The following is a 24445-nucleotide window of genomic DNA, read 5'->3' as shown; positions in this document are numbered from 1 at the left end:
ACAAAACTTTTGTCCAGCCATTCCCAAACAAGAAAATCTTAAGCAAACTGGGCCTTGTCCACGAATCTATCATTTTTCAGTTGTGGCTCCTTTTGCTTCCTTGGCTAAGTCACTAGCCTTGATCCTCACAAGAAGAATGTTTCTTATGTCTCCTTACCTTTGTATTTATACTTTACCAAGGAGTGTCTCTTGGCCTTGTTGGCCGACCTGAACCGATTTGACACCTTAAGCCGACAATAATTAAATTAGAATTATAAATGTTTTCCTTGGGTTCAAATCCCACTCACTTTGGGTCCAAAACCCCAAACTTGGGTGCAAAGCCTATTAACCAAATCAGAATCTGCCTCAAGGGCTTTTACAGCGGGAAATAACTTTCGAACTACCAATATTTCAACATGGCTAAGACCAACTTAGTCAATATTCATGATTTATTTCTAGGTTCGGTTAAAGCTGGCTTAGTCAGCTCATAATCCCTCTTAGATAAAACACCATACTCTTGAATTGTGTATATATGCATAGTCTTGTGATTTCACAAATCTTGTGATCATTCTTTATAAAAGTGATTTGGCCAATGAGCACCATAAAATGTTGCACTCTTGTGATTGGGTTATTTCTCTTTATCTCATGCTGCTCTTGGGTTATTTTTCTCTCAAGCTGGTGCTGCTTTTCTTTCTCTTTACTGCAGATTTAGCATTTACTTCTTGACCCCATTCAATCATTTCTCACTCCTATGAATTATCTGCTGGGACACCACAAACATAGTTTGAATTTAAAATAGATATGAATGGAACTTAACTACATTCACTTGCAGTCTATTTCTAACCACAGTAATGTATGGTCAATTTTTACCTGAAATTAACTGTGATCAAGAGCATGGATGTTTACAAGTACATATACCCATTCCATTTTCAGATTTCCTTGTAACAAGGTGTATATATCTACTCTCTATATATTTTAATATGCACACAAGCATACATACACGAATATGTGCCTATACAAACACATAATACTCGAAATAGGAAACCACCAAATTACCAAAAAAAAATGGAACTGTTCTGCTTAGACTGCAGAATATTCTCAAATTTTAGACTGCATTTTCAAATAGGAAGGACTCGAATAAGTAGCCAATCTCCAGAAATTGGACAAGAATTATGCTTGGATGCATTGTTCTTGGGATTCATTCTACTCATAGCTCTAGTTTTCAATGAGAATATAATTATTCTCATGCAGATCCCTAAATTTCTTTTCACCTGAATTCTATCTTTCAGGATCCTTTTGTTGTTCTAAGAGTTGAACCATACGGAGTGAATAGTTTGATGTTGTACAAGCCATGTCACAACTTGCCAGAATAAGTTGGGTTATACATTTAGTAATTCTTGCTAATAAACCCTTAGTTGTCAAAGTGCCTTTAAGATCCCACTTATTCATTTAAACTAAATTAATTACTTAACTATTATTATTATCATTAAGAACAAAACTTAGATAGTTAAGGCTTACAAGGCCTTGCTTCAATCAAGGTCTGATATGAGCTGCACATGCTTTAAGAAGAAACAGCATTGCCCTCGGATTATCCATCTTCCAAAACCCATGTATTCGTTCACATCATTTATATGAAACAGTTGCCTAAATTCCTATGATCAAGAGTAAGATCATTTATATTCTCAAGAGGCAAACAGTTGAACTCTGAATAATCCTGTTATGAACCTCCCTAAGGTATGTATATTGATCTATTCACGTTAAAGTTCTTATGCATTTTGTTATAACGTTCAGGCAGTATCTTTTCAGGAACTTAATGAGTTAGTTATGTTCCACTCTTTTACAGCAGGCCTCTAACGATTTTGACAAGGATAAGTGAGCTTGATGCCATCAAGGAAGATTTGTAAGTTCTAGAAGAGAGGAAGGCATAAATTTATGCCCAAAAGTGCATGCACGTTCCACACGAGAAACATTTAAAAACTTGAGGAAAAGGATGCCAACCCTTGTCAGCACAAGCATTCCCACTAAGATGACAAAGGCCATCTTCCTCCTGTATCATTACCTACTCTTGTAAATTTGTAATATATTCTCTAGGTAAATTTCTTATGAATGCATTCTAGAGAGTTCAGACTTCAGAGTCAACATATAACCATATATAACCATAGTTAATTGACATCGAAGTCAACAGAGATTGAAGTGCATGTGTATGGATGCTTTTCTCTTTATGGCATGGTGTATGTTCGATATATTTTTATACATTTATACAACAATATCTACACATATAATATATAAAGAGAGAGGGAGATTATAACCATGATATTTTTTTGTTTGCTATTTTGTCTGTGACTTGCAGGACTAGCCTTTGACTGAGAAAACACGACCCAAGGGCATCTAAGCCGTCAAAGTCCCCTAGGGATTACACCCAGCCTGGCCCACACCAACCCTTAAATGGCTGGATTTTATGTATCCATGAGATTTCGAACCCATGACCTTAACACAAGGAGTGCCTTAACAAAACACCATCACCTACTATTCTACTAAGAAAACATCAAATTACAGAAAAAAAGTGAAAGAACTTCTACTTAGATTGGATAGCATTACCATTGATCAAATGTTAGACTTAATTTTCAAAGGAGGAATGATATAAAATTATAAATAACAAATCCTTAGATATTGAACCAGAGTTCTGCTTGGACGGGTTCCCATTCTTGCAATATATATAAGTCACTTGTAGCTCTGAATTTGAAGGAGAAAGTGCTTGTGCACTTCCACAATCTCCCAAGTTCATTTTTTCAGGAGCTGTTTATTGTTCTGATAGTTGACCATCCCAAATAAATGAATTGACCTGGACAAGCCACATTACAACTTAACATAGCAAGTTGAGCAATATTTTTAAGCACAACCATAACAACCATATGTTTTATGTCATTAAATACCACATTTTTGTTCATTTAAACTCCAAAGTACAGTTAGCTATTACTATTAACTTTCAGTTTTCCAATTCATAAACTTTAGAATGTTACACTCAATAGGCTTCACCTGAACCAAGATTTAGTATGACCTTGTCAAAGACCAGAACTCCTGAACAGGTTGCTGTTCTTGGGATTTATACAAGTCTCTCATAGCTCTGCATTTGAAGGAGAGGCTACTTGTGAACTTCCACAAACTTTTTTGTGTTCTTGGGATTTATACAAGTCACTCATAGCTTTGCATTTGAAGGAGAGACTGCTTGTGAACTTCCACAAACTTTTTTTCAACTGTGTTCAATCTTTCAGAAACTGTTTAATTGTTCAAACTCACTGACACGTGAGTTCAACTTGGATTGGGCTGGAAAAGAGTTAGACTCATGAGTCAAACTATCCTCCCCAATTGTTTTCCCGAGTTTTTTCCAATCCAGTATTTCACACGAATCACGAGTCAAACTATCCTCCCCAATTGTTTTCCCGAGTTTTTTCCAATCCGGTATTTTGTGCTTGTGTATTCTTTACTATTTATGTACTTGTTAAGTTTCTCCCGAGCTTTTGCCAAGTTTTTCCAGATCTGAGTTAAACTCTTGACTCTTCTGCCTCACCGAGTTCTTCCTGACTCCAAGTCTGGTAACTTTCATGCACATGTCTGCATGTGCTACAAATAAAACACATCAATATTTTACACTTAGTACTTATGCATTACATTGAGTTGCCCAGGTTCATGGGTGCATCAAAACACAAACATGCACATCAAAATTGCATGGAGTCTCTTGTATGGGGACATTCTAGTACCCAGGGTACTAGAAATGTCTAGTACCCCAGGTTCATGGGTGCATCAAAACACACACATGCACATCAAAGTTGCATGGAGTCTCTTGTATGGGAACATTTCTAGTACCCAGGTACTAGATATTTCTAGAGATGGTGTACCTGGTACAAGCCTCCAAAATAGGCTATGCCAAGTGCAGGTATATACATCAATATTTTACACTTAGGGTTGCAATGAATCTCAGTTGACAAGCTCATGGGTGCATCAAAACACAAACACATCAAACTTGCAATGAATCTCAGGTATGGAGGGCATCTTTAGTACAGGAACTACCGAGTACAAACCCTGAAAAAAAGAGCATGCACTTGCAATGAATATCAGGTGTGGAGGGCATCTTTAGTACAGGAACTACCCAGTACAAACCCTGAAAAATAGAGCATGCCAAGTGCAGGTGTTTTTGTGTGCGCGCGCACATGGTAGCTTGGTTAGTTTGACAACATCTGCCAAAACTGCAGTCTGATATGAGATCACAGGATCCATTCCCATCGAGTCCTTTGAGGTTACCATCTGCTCATTCAAGCTACCAGTTAATACCAACCTCCATCTAGGACTCTGGAGAAGTGGGTGAAATTCTGCAAGCTTATTTCTTCGGTTATATATATAATAATATAAAGAAGCTTGAAATGAATGCCAACAACAAGACAATGGTGTGTGTTACATAAAATCATTGTCGGTTGCGAGAAGATGTTACTTACAACAGAAAACTGCCTGCAACTAAAAATTGAAGACCATGGCAGCAAAATGGCGCCCACATACCAAAATGCAGATACCCACTGCATACAATCACTGTACACAGCAAGAAGATGAAGCCTTTGTCCACTGCGTACTGTCCACAGCAAGAAGAAGGAGCCAAAACAGAAAAAAAATCAGTTCTTGCAACTGGAAATAAGCACCCCAAGCACCAAATTGGGGCCCAAAAGTGGTTTGCTGCTTCATCTCCATGGTGGAAGAAATGATTGTTGGGCTCTCTTTTCAAATTATACATGTTCCAAACAAGGTGTAGGGTTAAGAAAATACATTGCCCTTTTGTAACTCAGATCTGTTTACAGCCAGTCAAGAGTAGCCGGAGTGGTTGGGATTCATGGTGCTAATGCCACCCTCCTCGGTTGGAATCATGGGTAACCTTGCTCGGTATGGTTTGTGTGCTATCATAACAGGCCCAGGGTTTTTCTCTTGGTAGCAGCACTATGTGATTCTTGGAGGCAGCAATGATTGAATGTTCTAGTTACGGATTTCCCCAATGATAAATTAAATAAAAAATTAATTTAAAAAAAATTAGATATGTATGCGTTTGTTGGTATCCTATTGGCTGCGTGTTCAATGAAGACTTTATTTTCAAGTTATGTATTGCCCCAAAGAGTGTAAAGGATTGAGCAAATAAACCATTGAACATTTTTTGTCTTAGATTTTTATGTTTGTTTTATTCTACAATTGAGGACAAACGCATCGAGGACTATAGTCCACAAGAAATGAGTTTAACTAGAGATTAGAGAAATAATGCAGTTTTTTTCAAGTCAATCCAACAAAATACTGCAGGATGTTAGCAGTTGTTGTGAAGACAACAATATTCCTTTCTTCAAGGAATGGACACTGGGAATGTGACAATCTACAGAGAATCCAGAAATCTAATCATACCACAATTTCAAGGGAATTAATTAGCCTAAATAGGAACATCCCTTGAATTGGGTTGGGGTTATTGGATGCACCCCCGGAGAGCTTAGGAAATGCCTGTCTTTTCCCCAGGAGAAGGATGGGCATCTCCCAAGCCACACCGGGGACAAGGGGCACACCCCTTTTCCGAGTTCATGTAGCCTATTGCAGGAAGATGTAAACCCCGCCTATTGAGGTATCATTTACTCTTTTCCTTTCTACTTAATAAGGAACTGTACCCAATTCTGTAAAAGATCAGTAAATCTTTGTTCAAACATAAACTGGGAAATCCATTTTGCTTGATATGGTAACCGTTTTTTGACCAACTAAATTGTTGTGCTTGCTTCTTATGGTTCTAGTTCGTGTATCGAAAAACATATCTTCTCAAACTGAACAATAGAACTCTGGAATGGTACCTTTCCCAGTGAGAAACATGCCCCTCTTTGTTCAAGTGTGATGGCTCATTAAGTTTCATAATATTGATGCTAATATCATGAATACCAAGGTGCGCTTAGAGATCAACACAAAAATCCTTTGGGCCATGTTAACCCTCAGATTTGCCCCTTGCAAACTAGAGGGTTAAGAGCCAACTCTCATTCAGCTGTCATTTGGCGTCTGCTTTCAGAGTTTGCTGCTTCCACACAGATCAGAGCCAGCTTTCATAGAGATCAGATGAAGGATTTTTCAATGATTTCAGCCCATTTCATAGTCAAAGACATTTCACGGCCACTTTCATCAGTTCTGGAGGACACTACTATTTTTAGCAGCTAGAATTCAAAGGCTTTAATGTCAAACGTGCGAGCTCATTATTCTGATGAGCTATTTCTGCGTGACGTGTGAGACATTGCTATTTTTAGTAGTTGAGGTTTTGAGGCTCACATGGAGATTCTAAGCACATATCCAAATTCCTTGCAGAAAATCAAATTCAATGAGCCTAACTTCATTGACATGCACACATTTTCGATTTTTAGCAATGGTCATTTTTAGGCATGCTAGATTTGGCAAAGGATCTGTTGGGCAATGGATAATTCAGCGCTCCTCGTGTGTTCCACAACATGTGCTTAACCACCTCTTGAAGATCCGTTAACTCTGGTTTATGGTTTCAAGACAGCATAGGCGAAAGGGTTTATGGTTTCAAGACAGACAACTCCTACGCTTTGAAAGTAACTCGCGAAGGAATTAAGCAGATAGGCAGAGCAACTCCCCATGGCGTTGGATGAGCAAACAAACAAGCTCTTTAGAATCCAACGAACCGTTCTTCAGATGCTCAATGATAGATGTTATCTCATGGGTGACTTCGAGATCAACACGACCAAAGAGTGGTTCCTCAATAAGTTCGGAAAAGACCCAAAGAAGGGAGATCTTGTTATCAAAAAAGCCAAGCGCAACAATCCTTCCGAACAGATATTTGTTTTCTTTCTGGCAGAGGCCAAAGTGGGAGTGACGACCATCAAAACATATGTGGAAAGCATGAAATCTGAGGGTGTGTTTCAAGCTATATTGGTGGTACAGCAAGCCTTGACACCTTTTGCAAGGAAAAGTCTCCAGGAGTTCTCAGGAAAATTTCATTTGGAAGTTTCCCAGACCTGTACACACTATGTCGATGATGTGTTCCCAAGGATTCGAATCCTTGCTGCAGGAGAATGTTCGAAGGCCCTTCAACAATGAGAAACCGGATCTCCATTCCGCCTCCTCTTAAGGAGAAAAGTCATGGCTTCCCACAGCCAAACAAAGAAGAAGAGTGACGAATACAACGGGGCAATGCAGCGGATTACACTCACATTTACAAGTCGACCCCAAATCAAATGCACAGGTCACCCCAAAAATCCCTATCTGCTAGTATAAGATAATTAATTCACAAGATTGGAGAGGAATTAACTCATGGATTAAAAAAAGAGATACAGATTTGAACTTGAAAAAGAAGGCCTTGTCAATAAAGAAGTGTCGCGATCAAGGTTGATAAAATAATGTGATCTAAAGATTGTGAACGTTTTTTTTGGTTTTCTGTTTGTTCCAGTACAGAGATCGCAGTGTTATCTGTGTAATCTGAGAACGCTGATGAGAAATTTGAAGATTGATTGGTGTCCCTTAAATCAATTAAATTTGAAGATTGATCATTGTCCCTTGAACATGGTTGCTTGGGAGAGTGAAGCGGGAGTGGAACCAGGAGCGGGGAGCGACATTTTCAAAAGCTCCCGGGTCAGTGGCGATTTTGGGAGAGAATTTTAAATAATATATATTTTTATATATTTGGATGCATATATGTCAACAAAAGCATGTAGGATGATGAATTAGTGATAAAAAACATAAAAACATGGATTAAACCATATAACATCATTCATCTAGTAGTTATAATCTTCATCAACCACGGGTCCACAAATTACAAGTTTACCATTTATATAGCATGTAAGGGTGCACATAACCAAAATAGCATCCAGTGCAATCCATCTTTGAACAGAAAATACATCAACAAATGGGCTCTAGATGACCTCTAGCGTCCAAAAAAATCATGCTACAACAAATACCTACATATCATCAAAATCATTGCCTATCTTGGGATCTTTGATATTGATATCACCCTCTAAGCATTAACATAATATAGAAAAAAATGTAGCATGTCTAGTCAAGATTTTGTTTGAGAGATGGGTACAGTTTTAGTAGGGTCATGATAGAAGAGTTCGACAACCAATGTCACTAAAGTCAAGGTACATAGAGGGCTTGGTGCTCTTGATTAAATACGAGTCCATACCCTAGTACATGACAAATCCAATGGAAACATTGCAATCCCTCCAATACTGAAAAACTGATAAGTTTGTTGGATTTTGAGTGACATCTAAAACTATACTTTCTCCATATGAAATCCAATGAGGTCAGAACCACTTTCAAACATTCTGTGTTAGGAACATTTTTGTGAAGAAAGCCAAGGAGCGGTTTTTTTTGGAGCACAATCCCAGGTCGCTCCCAACGCCACTCCCCCGCAACCTTGCCCTTGAATCGATTGTGATCTGCACGGAGTATTGTTCACTAATGTGAGCATACAAGAAGAACTAAGATTTGCTACAGACCTTGTATGGTTGAGTATATGCGAATGTTGCTACTGGGAGCACCTTATCTAAAGCCATGAGATTATGGAGCATGTTGGTGTTGAAGTTGTTGAATGTGCATGTGTCATTGAATTGCCAGAGTTAAAGTGCCAGGAGATGTTAGGTTACAAGCAGTTTTCAAAAGCAGCCCTTGGAGACATTTTTGGAACAAACTTGAAGACATTCTTTGAACAGGCTTGAAGACAATACTGAAACAGACTTTGGAGCTTGTTTGGAGCAGACTTAAAGCTAACCTTGAAGAATCTTTTGTTATTGAAGAGGTTTTGGAGCAGCCATTTAAGAGATTTTGGATTAGTCATTGAAGCCATCTTGAAGCAATTCTAGAAGACACCATGCAGCAGTACCTTGATCATTGATTGAGTTGTATTTGAAGTGTTTTAGGAAAGGTTAGAGCCTAAGTGGATTGGTGTCCTCGTATAGATCAGGTTGGTGCCTGAATTAGCTTGACAGGATTGGTGACCTCATATAGATCGGGTTGGTCCCTGAATTAGCTTGAGAGGATTGGTGTCCTCATATAGACCAAGTTGGAGCATGGATTTGCTTGAAAGGATTGGTGTACTTATAAAAGTTTGATGCCTTGTAGAATTAAATTATTTGAAAAGGTTGGAACTTAATTTTGTCAAAAAGGATTGAAGTCCTCACTATTGTTTTTAATAATAAAATTATTTTTGTTTTGGCATAACTTGTGCTTCTAAATAAGGAAAACTTTAACTAGCTAATAAACAATTGAAAGAAATATTGATTCACCCCCCACCCCCTTAGTGTTTCCAACAATTGGTATCAGAGCCAGTTCCTTCAAGCATAGCCTAACAACTGGAAGGTAGATCCTAGAAACACAAATGGCAAAGTCAACAAGGAAAACCTCCAAACCCTCTAAAGATATCTCCTCCTCGGTCATGAAATCAAAAGTCAATCAGGTTGGCAAAGCTACCTTGTTCGATGGAAGAAGCTGTGTCATGGAGCAAAAGAATGCAGTTCTATTTGATGGCTCTAGGATGTGATGTCTGGGATTCAATGGTTACAAGTACACAGCCTCAAAAACTCCATCATCAGATGTAGTTGCAAAAGACTCAAGGGAAAACAACATGAAAGCATTGAAATCCATCTTGAATGACCTATCAAATTCCATAAAAATCAAGGTGGGTCAATGTTCTTCAGCCAAAAGCCTCTGGGAAAAATTACAAAAAGCTTTATGGAGAACCTGTCTTTGTGTCTGTTGAGCCAAAACCAAAGTATGTGGAGCAAGAACACAAAAATGATCAAGGATCAAAAGAGATAGATGAAAACACCAAAAGCATAAAAGACTATGAAGATGAAGAAGACTTTGAAGTAAAGGTTGAAGTAGACCTTAAAGTAGGGCTTGTGGCTGCTCTAAAAGAAATAGTAGATAGAGAAAAAAAATAAAGAACTTAAGAGGCAAATGCAAGATGTTGAAGAAAAGAATCATAACCTAGTACAAAGGAAGAAGTTGTCCTCCTAATACTCCAATTAAAGGAAACAAAAAAGAAAGAAGAAATTATGACAAGCCATCTTAAGGAAATATTCGAAGATTTGAACAAGCCTGAAGCAAAATTTGATCGACAAGAAAGGAGACATGAAGAAGAAGTCACTCCCTTGAAAATTCACCTAGAAGAAACAAAGAGAGCAGAAGAAGTGATGAAGATCAAGTGAATGAAGAGAGAAGAAGATTGTGAGAGGCTTGAAGAAGAAATTAACTCATTGAGAAATGAAGTTGACAAGCTATGCAAGAATTTGAAGAGCACACAAGTGTTAGATAACATCCTCAATTGCCAAAGGACACCATTTGACAAATCAAGTCTTGGCTATACAGGTGAGACTTCATGCAAAGATGATGAAAGCCCTAAGTCACCTAAAATCAAAATCAAGGTAAAACTTGAAAGCTATATCCTTCAAAGCTCTAGTTACAATGAAAGTAAGAAAAGAAATCAAGATGAATTTGAAGTAAGTTTACAGTTAGACAAGATAGAGTTGCTAATTGTTATGATAGTAGAAATCACAACTCAGCTACTCCATTTTTCAAGTTCAATATAGAATATTATCAATGTCACATTTTTGGTCATAGCGTAGGACTACAGAAGTGGCATGAGGTGGTTCCTAAGCAAATCAAAGAACAGATGTTATCTGAAAATTCCACCAAAGTTTGACGAAGAAAACAAGTAGAGCCAAAGACAAAAAACCATGAGTTAGCTCTGCATGTTCATGATCCAACTCTGAATTAAGGAAGCTTGTCACTACTATGTAACATTGCCATGATTGAAGAATGCAAAATGGATGTTATTCCTATCAAGAATAATGATTATCTTAATATGGAGACATAGCTAGCATGGGCTCAAATTTGTTTAGATCCTACATTGAAGCTTCTTGTGCTACTCTTATCGGGGCATACATCCTATCATTTGGAAATAATCATGATTTTACTACCCTATGTTACCCCCTGCTTATCATTTCAATCGGTACTGTGATTATAACATTGTTTGCTACGAACTTATATGAGATCAAGGCTATTACGGATTTTTTAACATACTATGAAAATACAACAGACGTCTTTGAACAAATATGGATTGGATTCAAAGTTGCACAGGAATTGAACAAATGAATTCAGTCGTACTTTTTGTGTCATCTCAAAAGTGAAGTCTTCCCACGATCTTGGGATTCTTCTCATTGGAAACAAGCAAAAAAGAATAATATAATTGTGTAGCTTAAATCGATAACATGACAACGACAATTGTACTCAACACTTAATAGTGAAATGGCTCATTTGTTAGTTGATGGTTCAACTCTAGTTGCTCTAATGGCTCATTTGTTAGTTGGTGGTCCAACCTGCCTTCTTGCTAAGTTCATGGCCCTTAAACTTAAGCCCCTGGTCAGTCGCACTGAGTCCTTCGTGAAAGACTCTGCTTCCTTCATTAAGGAGCTTAAGGATATTAGGCTTGAACCTGAGGACATTCTCATCAGCTTTGATGTGGTCTCTCTTTATACTTGCATCCCTATAAAGGAGGCCTTGGAAGTGATCTATCGCCTAACGGATCCCGATACCGCGCATCTGGTTGAGATCTGTCTCACTTCCACATTCTTCTGTTTCGAGGGTGAGTTCTTTGAACAGACTTGTGGTGTTGCCATGGGCTCCCCCCTTTCCCCGATTGTTGTGAATCTTTTTATGGAAGATTTCGAAGCCAAAGCTTTAGCCTCGGCTCGTCTCCTTCCTAAGCTTTGGAAAAGGTATGTAGATGACACTAATGTCATCTGGTCCCATGGCCAAGAGGAGTTGGATCACTTCTTCAATCACCTCAACAATCAGTCCTCTGCCATTAAGTTCACCATGGAAAAAGAGGTCAATAGTTGCCTCCCTTTCCTAGATATTCTTATCTCTAAGAATAAGGACGACTATCTCTCCCACTCTATGTTCCGGAAGAAAACACATACTGAGCAGTATCTTCATGCCGACTCCCATCATTTCCCTGCTCAGAAGATGGGTGTCCTTAACACCCTCGCTACTCGTGCCCTTAGGATTTCTGATAATGAGAGCTTTGATATAGAGAGATCCCATCTCCTTGATGCCTTTGTGGAGAATGGATATAGTAGGCGCCTAGGTCAGAAGGCTTTCCTTAAAGCCTCTAGAAATGCGGTTATTAGGAAAGAACCTAAGGAGCGCCGACTAGGTGTCCATCTTCCCTATGTCCAAGGAACCACGGACAAGATTGCTCGGATCCTTAAGAGGTATGACATTCCCTCTACATTTAGACCCCTCAGCACAATTCGTAATTCCCTCCGATCGGTGAAAGATCTCGTTAACACTAAGGACATGAAGGGTGTCTACTTGATCCCTTGTTCTTGTGGGACCCCCTATATCGGGGAAACAGGGCGCTCCATCCATCAGAGGATCAGCGAACATGCAGCTAACCTAAGACATGGGAGAACCAAGTCTTCAGCGTTAGCAGAGCATGTGGATAAGACCAAGCATCAGGTATGTATTGAGGAGGCTAAGGTTGTTGCCAAAGTTGCCCAGTTCCATCATCGTAAGCTCAGGGAAGCTATTGAGATCGAAAGAAGGCCTAACAATCTCAATAGAGATGACGGCTGGAAGATCAGTAGATGTTGGATCCCTGCCCTTTCATGTTAGTCTCCCCCCCCCTTTCATCTTTTTCGCTTTCGTCGTTCCCCCTGGAACCTTCCTGTCTCCTAGGGTTTATCCTTCTTGCTCTGGACTCTTTCCTTTATATATATATATATATATTTTTAACCACCTAATATTATAATTTTAGTTAGGATATATATGTATGAACAATATTTAATAAATAATTTAATTAAATAAATAAATTTACCTTTTCAAACTAACCATTATATTATTTTATCCTAATTTTAATTTTAATTATAATATATATAAACATATATATATTTGATTATTAATAAATTAATTATTAAATTAATTTTTTTTAACCATTAAAAATTATTATTAAATTAATAATTGAAAACTCTTGTCCTAATATTATGATTTTAATTAAAATATATATATATATATATATATATATATATAATTATCAATAAATAATTTAAATAAGTATATTACTTCTTTAACCAACCATTAAAATTATTTTATTATAAAATATATATATAATATTAATAATAACTATTAAAATATATATATATATATAGATATATATATATATATATTTTCCTTAAATAATAATATTAAACTAACCATTAAAATTATTATTGAATGAAAATACTCGTCACTTAACAACCTAATATTATGATTTTAATTAAAATATATATATAATATTAATAATAACTATTAAATAATTTAAATAAATAAATATATCTTTTTAAACTAACCATTGAAATTATTTTATTTATTAATCCTAACTTTTATGTTAATAACCTAATATTATAACTTTAATTATATTATATATATACATGTATATATATTTATATATATATCAATAATTAATTTAAATAAATTAACCATTAAAATTATTTTATTTATTTTTACCTAATTTAACTTATCTCCATAAATAATAATAGGAAAAATAATAATAAAAATACTAATAATATTAAATTAATAAATAATATTTTGACCTGGGTCCTAGAGTCAAAATTAGCCGTTAGTCCATTTAGCCGTTGGAGACTCTGCTCAGACTATTTAACATGCTATGCTGGATCTGTTTCTTCAACTTGTCCTGACGATGAACCACACTAGTTGGTTCGAAACGCGTCGACAAAGGTCTTTCTATATGTGATTTACGCCGAAGCTCTACTTATAACTGTTATGGATCACAGAAGTCTCAATTCAACAATTAACTCTATAATGGTCAATGATGTCTGGGAGGTCGTACCTAGGCCTCACGACAGATCAGTGGCAAGTTCGAGATGGATCTACAAGGTCAAATATGCTATAGACGGCAGTGTGGAGAAATACAAAGCTAGGTTTGTGGCTAAGGGGTATGCTCAGAAGGAAGGGATAGACTACGAAGAAACTTTCACCCCAGTATCCAGGTATACTTCTATTAGAACCGTAATATCTCTTGCAGCACAGATGGGGTGGGAAATTCATCATATGGATGTCAAGACGGCATTCTTAAACGGGGTAGTAGAAGAGGAAGTATACATTGAATAGCCCGAAGGTCTTGAGACACATGAGAATAAATCTCATGTATGCAGATTAAAGAAAGCCTTGTATGGGCTTAAATAGGCACTTAGGGCATGGTACGGTCGAATTGATGGCTACTTGCAGAAAATGGGGTTCGTCAAGAGTGACGTAGACCCTAATCTCTACTATTTGGTTGTAGAGAATGAGCCTCTAATCCTAGTGTTTATGTGGATGATCTCTTCCTGGCAGGATCATCCAGCTCATCAAAGACTACAAGAAAAACCTAGCCACAGAATTTGACATGAAGGATTTGGGACAGATGCATTATTTCCTGGGGTTGGAAGTTTGGCAGCAGAAGGGTGAGATCTTCCTTGGACAAGGGAGATATGCTACAGAAATTTGAAGAGATTCAGGATGCAGGACTGTAGACCTATGGCTACTCCAATGATCACCAACTAGAAGAAGATAGATGCATCAAAAGATAAAGACGTCGATCCCACCTTGTACAGACAGCTTATAAGGTCCTTGATGTATCTGGTCAATACCAGGCCAGACATTTGTTATGCTGTCAAAACCCTCAGTCAGTTCATGGTGGAAGCTAAGAGGGCGCACTGGGTAGCAACCAAACATGTTCTCAGCTATGAAACCGGATTCGCTGGAAATGGCCTGCGTGTCTGAATCCCACGAATCGGACACGATTCGATGGTGATTCGAATCCTAGAACGTGACACGATTGAATCACACACGTGTCACGTTAGGACACAACGTGTCACGATTTTGGGATTCAAATCCCAAAAGGGGAAACCCGCGGGCATAAAAACGCGTTGTTCTATCAGTCATTTACCATTTCTCTCTTTCAGTTTTGCATACATTGAGCTGTGGGCAAGGAGCTAAGGGTTTGGAGCAAGAAGCTAAGGGTGTGGAGCGTTCGGCAAGGAGATTCAAGCACCAAGTAAGTGCATTTCATCTCTATTTTTTTGCATTTCTATTACAGCAGTTTGTTTATGAATTTTTTTACAAATTTGTGCATGTTTTGTTTTTTTTTACAGTATTCATGGCTCAATCAAGGGCAGCAGTTAGGGGGCAAAGGAAGGGGAAGAATGTCTCCATTGGAGATGCCCCTCCTTCCCCAATATCATCATAGTTTGCTGCAAGTAATGTTGAGGGAAGAGGAGGACCTAAAGACAGCATTGAGAAATATCCCTTGTGGAAATATGTCACAAGAGAGAATGGGACAAGCACCAAGGGGAAGGGAGGAGGCAATGTGCAATGGAGATGCAACTTTTGCCACATTCTTTCAAAAGCACATATTACTGTGTGAAAAACCATTTGTTGGCTTTACCAGGTTGTGGAATTGGAGCTTGTAAAGTTGTTCCTTTACAAAAGAGGAAAGAAATGGAAAAGGAGTTCACTGTTGGTATGGCAAATGTGGCTGCAAAATCAAGAAAAACCAAGAATGAAGACCCCCTTCCATTTTTGAGGAAAGGCACCACCAAATTTCCATTTGAGAGTTCTATTGGGGGACAAGCAGCAAAAAGAAGAGCAATTTCACTTGGTCCAATGGACAAGATTTTTCAAAAAGAGAAACGGAAAGAGCTTGATCTCACCATTGCCTTCTTTTTCTATCAAAACTTCATATCATTTAATGTTGCACGCTCACCTCTATTTATTGAGATGTGTCGAGCTCTAACTCACGGGTCTCCATCATGGTATGTGCCTCCTGGTTCAGAGAAGCTTAGAACCACATTGTTGACAAAGGCAAAAAAAGAGGTGCAAAAAATGCTTGAGCCTATTAAAGCATCATGGCCAACATCTAGGGTTAGCATTGTTTCTGATGGATGGACAGATCCAGCACGACACCCAATCATCAACTTCATGGTGTCTTCCTTGAATGGTCCAGTTTTCTTGAAAACAGTGGATACACTTGGAGAATACAAGGATGCACAATTTATGAGTGAGTTATTTATTAAAGTTATTGAAGATGTAGGTGTTGATTCTTGTGTGCAAATCATTACAGATAATGCACATGTTTGCAAGGTTGCTGGCATGATTGTGGAAGCTAAATATCCACAAGTGTTTTGGACACCTTGCATTGTCCATTCATTGAACTTAGCACTAAAATCCATTGCTTCTTATGTGCTTTGGATTGGTAACATTATTGAGAATGCACGACATATCCGTAACTTTGTGCAAAATCATACAAATGCCCTCACTATCTACAAGGAGTACAACAATCTATCATTGTTGAAGATTGTTGATACACGGTTTGCCTCTTCATTCATGATGTTGAAGAGGTTGAGGGAGATCAAGACCGCTCTTGGGGCCATGGTTATTTCTGAGTTTTGGTTTTTTTGGAGAAAGACAGATCAAGTAGCCTCTGAAAGAGTGAAGGACACAGTGCTAGATGATGCTTGGTGGGAGAGGGTAGATCTAATTATTCAGATCATGGACCCTATCATTTCTTTGCTTCGATTTGCAGATACAGACAAACCCATCCTAGGAGAGGTTTATGAGGGATGGGATTCCATGATTGACTCTATGAGGAGCATTATTCTACAGAGTGAGTGCCCCGAGTATGAGACATCACCAGAGGCCTTCTGTGGTACTATACAAGATATTCTTGTCAGCAGATGGGACAAGAATTGCACACCTTTACATTGTTTGGCTCACTCATTGAACCCAAAATACTATAGCCATGAGTGGCTGAATGGTGGACCTTCCCACAGATTCCCTCCTCACATGGATGGTGAAATCTCACAGGGGAGGAAAGATGCATTCAGGTGGGTTTTTCAGGATAGGGCATTGCTTGATGAGGTGGAGGATGCCTTTGCAAATTTTTCCACTGGCACTGGTCGATTTGCAGGATATGATGTGATTAGAGACAAGGGGGCTAAGAAGCCCTATTCTTGGTGGGCAAATCATGGGGTAACAAGCCCTCGTTTTCAGCAGTTAGCCATGAGGCTCCTCTCTCAGGTGACTTCATCCTCTTGTTGCGAGAGGAATTGGAGCACATATGGGAATCTGTATAGTGTGAAGAAGAGCAAGCTTGAGCAATCCAGGGCAGAGACAATGGTGTATGTGCACACCAACCTTCGTCTTATTTACAGGCAGAGGGAAGAGTGGTTGAGGGGAAAGATAAAGATGTGGGATGTCTTTCCTGATGATATGGGTCTGGACAGCAGTGTTGAGTTGGCATTGGCCAACATGGATCTCAATGATCCAATGCTAGAGCCTGTTAGATTTGATGACGGTGATATTTTAGAGGGGTCATCCTCCACACCAGCAGATGCAGAGGCAACTATGGATACAGGGGAGGAGGAGGATGCAGAGGAGAGCAGTGGTGAGTCTGGTGACCATGATGATGAGGACATTGATGCTGATTTTGATGATGACTATGAGGATTGTTGACTCATGAGTCATGGGCTACCTATTGCCTTGAGGCTTGTATACCTGTAGTTGTTTTATATTTTCTATTTCTATTTGCCATTGGCATTGCACTACCTATGTAACACATTTTGATTTGATGACTTAATGAGAAAACTACAATTGTCAGTGTCTTTATCTTACTATCTGGTAAGTTGTCTTTCATTTATGAATCATGATTTATGTGACATGTATTTGAATTTTGTATGTACTATGCATGCTATAATGTTAATAACATACTTTGTAAGCAGTAAAACTAACATCTATATGAAGATCTAATTTGCATAAGAAATATCTAATTTTTAATATATATATATATAACGAATCCTACGTGTCATGTTCCGGGGGGTCAGCGTGTCCGAATCCGACTCTCGAATCCCCATATCCTACAAATCAAATATATATATATATATATATATATATATATAACGAATCCTACGTGTCATGTTCCGGGGGGTCAACGTGTCCGAATCCGACTCTCGAATCCCCGTATCCTACAAATCCCGAATCCCCGTGTCAGGTGACTTAGGTTCTCAAGTATATACAAGGAACAGTCGAGCATGGACTATTGTACACCAGAGGCAATGACATCAGGCTAAGTGGGTTCACTGACACAGATTGGGCTAGAAGTTCAGTAGATTGAAGAAGTACAATTGGGTACTATTTCAACATTGGATCAGGAATGACCTCCTGGTGTAGTAGGAAACAGAAATTTGTAGCTCTGAGCTCAGCTGAAGCAGAATATATGGAAGCTAACACAGCTTCGTGCGAAACCATATGGCTTAGGAAATTGCTTGTGAATCTATTCAGGAGAAGGATGGAAGCGACCAAGATCATGTGTGATAATCAGAGTTGCATCAAGCTCTCTGAGAATCCAGTATTTCATGATCGATCGAAGCACATTGATATCGGGTGTCACTTTGTCAGAGACTGTGTCCAACGAGATGCAGTACAGTTGAGACACACTCCTACAGGAGAACAGGTGGCAGAGATCCTCACTAAGGCTTTAGGAAGAACAAAGTTTGTTTATTTCAAGGAGAAGATGGGGATGGTAAAGAATCCATTTCAGTAGCAGAAATGGATAAGTGTCAAGAGTTGCAGTGCAGCAGTTAGCAATGGCAGTGCTATGGGCAGCATGATGCAGCATGTTGAGAGGGAGTTGTTACAGGTGCGGCTGTGGCAGTGGCAGTGTCATGGGCATCAGTACAAGAAGCAGCAGTGCAAGGTATGTGAGGCAGCAGGCCAAGCATCAGCACAGGTACCGATGCGGAAGATCAATGTGATGTTTCTATAGTGAAACATTGCTAGAGCACATTCATTGCTAAGAGGGAGTGTTGATTTTTGGTAGCATCGGATGTGCTCCAGCCTTGAAATTTGGAGGAGAGGCTAAGGCACATGAGATCTCCAAGACCCAGAACTTGTTTTGAGAAATTCCACCCAAATGAGGAGTTATTAAAATAATTAATATTTTTAATGGGTTCCTAAGTCTAAACTTAGGAAAATAAAAATGTTAATGGGTATTAATAACAAATAGGGTGAGAAGCTTCTAAGAGACGAGGATCAAATCTGTTTTAATCTTAGCCGTTGATTAGGGACTTAATCTAGACCGTTGATTCGTCGACAGGAAAAGTATATGAGAAGACTTAAGGATCATTTGGAGACACACCGACAGATACTCAATATCTCAAGGAAAATCGATTCTCAAATAGAGGAGATCGATTTCAGAGGGAGAGTTGCAGGGTAGAGGAAGAAGAGGGCATCAGCAACAGGCAATGACAGAGGAGGAGGTGACGCAGGGACAGTGGGAGACGGCGCAGAGAGAGATGCAGTCCACAGGAGCGAAGCAGAGCCTATGCAGGCTGACACAAAGCCACGTTGGGCCACGCAGAGTGACGCAGAAGTGCGAGCGGGATCCCCAAAGTGTCAGAAGGTCTCAAAGGGAAAGTCTCAGGTGTTTTCTTTTAGTTTCTCTGTAAAATCATTCCTTGTAAAAGCAATTGCTGTTGAAGATTAATAAAGCCCTCATCTACTGCACCGGTTTTCCCACATTGGGTTCTTTCGGGGACAATTGTCCAAAAATAACAGTGTTGATGTGATTGGTTCTTGTGCGTGTATTTTTCTCTGGATAATTGTGTGATAACTGCTGTAGAATTTATTTTAATATTTACTAAAGGGATTTCGTAAATAACTTATTGTGAATAATAAGTAGGTGAAATAAATCAATCGCTGCAATATTAGAATTTCAGTTTAGAAATTTTCACATTTGAAACTCGATTCTGGTTTTTAAAACTATGGATTACAAGACGAGGTGGCAATGACAAGTTCAATTAAGACTTCGGTGTTGATTGGAAAGAGAACGAGTTAAGACTTCAATGTTGATTAGAAAGAGAACGAGTTGAATTCTCAGTTAACTCATAGTCACCATTGAAGGAAACTCGAGTGAACTTCTAAATGAACTAGGCCTCCTTGCATGGTTCGAATTCTATCTATAAAGAAAAGGACGAAGGCACAAATTCATATATCATTCTTTGTATGTGTAGTGCACATAATTGAGGAGCAATTGTGCGCTAGGAAATAGGAGCTTGTACACAAGGAAATAAGAGCTTGTGCACAAGGATTTAGGAGCCTACTGTGCAGGGATTGTGGAGCTAAGGAGATCAAGATTCTCATAGCAAGTCAAGGCTATTCAGCAAGGGAACAATTCTGTGCAGGGCTGAGATCAAGCAGTGATCAAAGCAAGGCAAGATCAATTGTAGAAACTAAGATTAGCGAGGAGAAGCCTAGTGCTTTCTCAAATACATATTGTTAGCTACAGTAGCAGCGTGAATTGTATTAGATCCATTTTCTCAAGAACAATCAATAAAATACCACAACACAGAAAGCAAGTTTTCCCTTTTGGGTTTCCTGGGTAAAACAAGTGTGTCAATTTTGTGTGCATGTGTTTTTATCTCTGGTGTTTTTCCGCTGCTTATAGATTGTTAAGAGACTCTGTAACTTGGTGAAAGTAAATTTGGTTTCAGTTTTCAATTGCCTTGTTTTCAATAATTCGTCTAAGTAGTTGCAAAATTTCAAGAAAATTAACAAACCTGAAAAAACCGAACCAAAAAACCAGTTGACCATAAAATACATAAATATACAAATTTTGACAAAAACACATATTCATGTGCATCCATGTGAATCCAAACCATTGTACACAACTATGCAAACTTTCTCATATATATAGCTAGTAAGGGTGCATATAACCAAAATAGCACAGAGTGCAATCCATCTCTAAACCAAAAAATACATCAACAAAGAGCATTAGATGACCTCTGGAGTCCAAAAAACAATCATGTTATAACAAATACCTACATATCATCAAAATCATTGCCTTTATTGGGATCCTCGACATCAATATCACCCTCTAAGCATTAAAATAAAATAGAAAAAGCTTAACATGTCAAATCAAGATTTTGCTTGAGTGATGGGTACATTTTTACTAGGGTCGTGACAAAGGAGTTCAACAATCAATGCCACCAAAATCAAGGTACATAGAGGGTTTGGTGCTCTTGATTAAATGTCAATTCCATACCCTCATACATGATGAACTCCAATGGAAATGTTGCAATCCCCCCAATCCTAATATCCTAAAAATTGTTACGTCTGTTGTATTTTGAGTGGGATCTAAAATTCTACTTTCTCTATACGAAATCCAATGAAGTTGGAACAACTCTCAAAAATTCTGAAATAATTAATGGTAATGTTAAAAAATTAAGTAGAAGTGATAGATTTAACATTACCATTAATTGCATAGCATTAATAAAGCCCTAAAGGTTGAATATTAGGCTGCCCCACTCATAAATTATTGCTTTCTTTTTAAAAAAGTGCATTCCAAGGGTCCTTAGTCACATTGTACAAAACCAGCCAGTTTGGTGGAAAAAGGTCGGTGAGGTACTGAACTGGCCTTTTCCAATCACTAGCAGTGGTTCAGACCAGTTTTTGCTTGAAAACGGTCAGACCAGCCTAGTCCGGTTCTTATAACATTGTTTAGCATTGTAATTGAAGAAGATAAGGGTTGTTTTACTACTCAAAATAAGAGTTTTCAGTTCTGATTTATGCATGATAAAAATTTCCTAGAGGGCTCAAACTTATCAAGAACACTTCAGTATCTTTTTCTCTTGGATTGCCTAGAAAATTGGGGCATTAACAATTGAAATACTATCCACTGCCACTGCAATTTTATTTTGTATTTCATAACATCCCTAAGGGGAAGAAATAACCGTGCAACTTCAGTCGACTTTGGGAAATGATAATGGAAGCTTCTAATGAGAACAATTAAACATTCCCGATAGCATCCATGATGAAATTGTCCCAGTAAATTGTATCCACCAAAATACATTTTCTATATTGACTCTCTAGATGTGCCTTGGAGATATGATAGATTGTGTTCACATCAATGTCAAGCATTGCGAATTAATGTGAACCAATTGAAAAGGATTGGCAGACCAGTGCCTTTATTGCAAGTCCTTTTGTTGATTTATTTTATTGGATTTTAGAACAGGTTTAAGTTTACATTTTTGTGAAATTGGGTTATATATTTTCTTTTAGATGAATCGTTACAAGTGCAAATTGTCCATAAATGCACAACTCATTTAGCATTGGGAAGCTGGGTTTCCATTCTGGCGTTTGATATGATGAATATTTTCTTTAATGTGATTACATAATGTTGTGCACGTATTCCCAAAAAACATCAATCACCCATACTCTTAAAGGATTGGGATCAGTATTCTCTGGTTGTTTTCAAATATTTCTTGATTACGTTTCTTTTTCTTTAATTGATAAAAGACCGCTCGATAACAAAGTGCCCTACCTTTGGCTTCGGGGTCAAAACAGATGGGTGTATATTGTGCCGAATTCACCCAGTACATGCACAACATCCGTAAGCCAACAAGGTCACTGAAACTTCCAACCGGTCACAGATGCAGTAGTTAGCTCTGTTGGCAGCACGAGAGTGGCAACATCTATACCCAAATGTCTAAAAACTAAAAGTGCTTGAATTGACCACTATACGCCTGATGATTATTTTGTTTACGGTTTTGGGTGCAAAAAAATGGCATATGGCTAAGCTTTGTTCAAGAAACTGAGCTCATAAATCAATTGGGTTTCCTTGAACTAAATGTCTCTTCTGAAGATAACATGCTTGATATTTGAATGGTAAATAAATAAAGTGTAGATAATGCAACAGTTGCAGATCAGCGTTCCCATTGAGGTAATAAAAATAAAGATAGGAGAAAAATATATTCAACGTGATCCAGCCACTCAAATAAAATAATATGGAGTAAGTGTTGTGCAGTAGTATCAGAGGGATAAATTTAGAAACATTGTCAATTTCAGTTTCCTTTAACTGATTAACAAAATCAAATTTATATCTACAAATGACGTTTTGAGAAACAAGGGCACTCTCTCAAATATAAAAACATGTGGTTCTGTACACCTAAATTTTCAATTTTCAACAAAAGCCAAACAGGATAACCCATTACAAAAATAATTCATTGGAACAAAATAAAAGAACCCTGCTAAATAAATATGTTATAGCTTTGTAGTTATCCTCTGCATATTTAAAAGGATAAACGAGCCTTCAAAGATGTCCAGGGCATTGCCCACTTCAGAAGATAATAAAAATTCAAATCGCCTCTAAGGGAAATTTTATTAACTTCGGTAGGTTTAGGGTCAATGAGCTTCACATTCAATCTTGCTTAAAATGAACGAAATTTGATATACATCGTGGCCTAAAATAACGGTTTGGGGTAATTGACAACCATCATGGCCTAAAATTACGGTTTAGGGTTATTGACAACCATCATGGCCTAAAAGTAGGGTTTAGGATATATAGGCATAAATAAAGACCTGAGGTTAGGGTTAGATCCTTCATGCAGAATCGGATTTTAGCGCGAACCCTGATTTGCCCCTCGGTACCCGCATACCTATACAACTTTCTCTCTAACCCCAAATCCAAAACCCTGAAAACCCTAGACCAGCTGCAGTTTACAGCAAATCAAATGCAATCACCGAGAAAATATAAAACAAAAATCATCTGACCTCGATAACCGATAAACCTACAGAGGCGGTCTTCAAGAGCTCAAAATGCTTGTTGCCTCTACAGAGCAAATACTCGATGTAGGTGAAATCCTTTTTATCTACGGACTTTCCATTTTTTCTGAACTCTGCCGATACAATTTGCTCTACTCTGCATCGCTCGGGGAAATCTTTGGATCGGGCTGCTCGCAAGAATCCTCTGTATAAACTCAAAACCTGCCTTTGCATTCCAGAGAGCCTTTGGGCAGGCGCCATCAACGAGATATTCAATAAATTAGATGGCGAAGGCTAGAGGCTCTGCAAAACCAGCCACGTACCAAGATTTCATTAAAGCCGGGGAGGCATGGGGCCAGTTTTCATTAAATCACAGCGAGGTACAGTGTCGGTATAGTTATTTTATTTATTATTTTGCTCATATTTTAAGCTCATATATTAGTAAAAACAATATTTATTAAAACAATCATTATTATTTATTATTTGATACAGGATTAATTATTTTTTAAGATAAATTCTATTTATTAAACTTTGAATCAAGGTGTCTATATACTAGAGGGACGCATTAATCACTCTCGTCATTACGAGGGAACAACAACGCATCGGGTTTGCCTTTTTCTCTGCCCATAATGCATCGGGTTTGCTTTTTTCTCTGCCCATAATATGAGAGATCGTGATGGTGGCAAGCTCCTTTCGACTTAGTATTTATGGTCCATCAAGTTTTGGTACATACATCTACTTGGTGGCAGTAATGGCTTAGCTGCAGAGAATGTTAAGAAATGTTAGAAGCATGGACAACAAAAGGTAGAAACACTAG

The 24445-nt window shown here is 38.2% G+C and overlaps 1 protein-coding gene and 1 pseudogene across 6 annotated transcripts in view; one reads left to right on the top strand and one right to left on the bottom strand.

The window, feature by feature from the left end:
• Positions 1-24020, bottom strand: part of LOC149235087 (succinate dehydrogenase assembly factor 1, mitochondrial-like) — a 33234-nt gene extending 9214 nt beyond the window's left edge. For 3 of the 6 annotated variants that reach the window (XM_089372044.1, XM_089372049.1, XM_089372046.1), the window contains exon 1: positions 23638-24020. In XM_089372044.1, coding sequence (XP_089228170.1) covers positions 23638-23889 — 252 coding nt within the window. In that variant the 5' untranslated portion in view covers positions 23890-24020. Of the gene's footprint in view, positions 1-1503; positions 2822-2897; positions 3592-8277; positions 8430-23637 lie in introns of those variants that run through there. The other 3 variants (XM_089372047.1, XM_089372048.1, XM_089372045.1) reach the window with 3 other exon arrangements.
• Positions 3602-8138, top strand: LOC149235088 (DNA-directed RNA polymerases II and IV subunit 5A pseudogene; annotated as a pseudogene).
• Positions 24021-24445: the final 425 nt, after the last annotated feature.

This window comes from Pinus tabuliformis, chromosome 8, assembly GCF_031772625.1.
Source record: "Pinus tabuliformis cultivar Carrire ecotype Pingquan chromosome 8, CPIR1, whole genome shotgun sequence".
Taxonomy (NCBI): domain Eukaryota; kingdom Viridiplantae; phylum Streptophyta; class Pinopsida; order Pinales; family Pinaceae; genus Pinus; species Pinus tabuliformis.
This window is presented reverse-complemented; position numbering and strand designations above follow the sequence as displayed.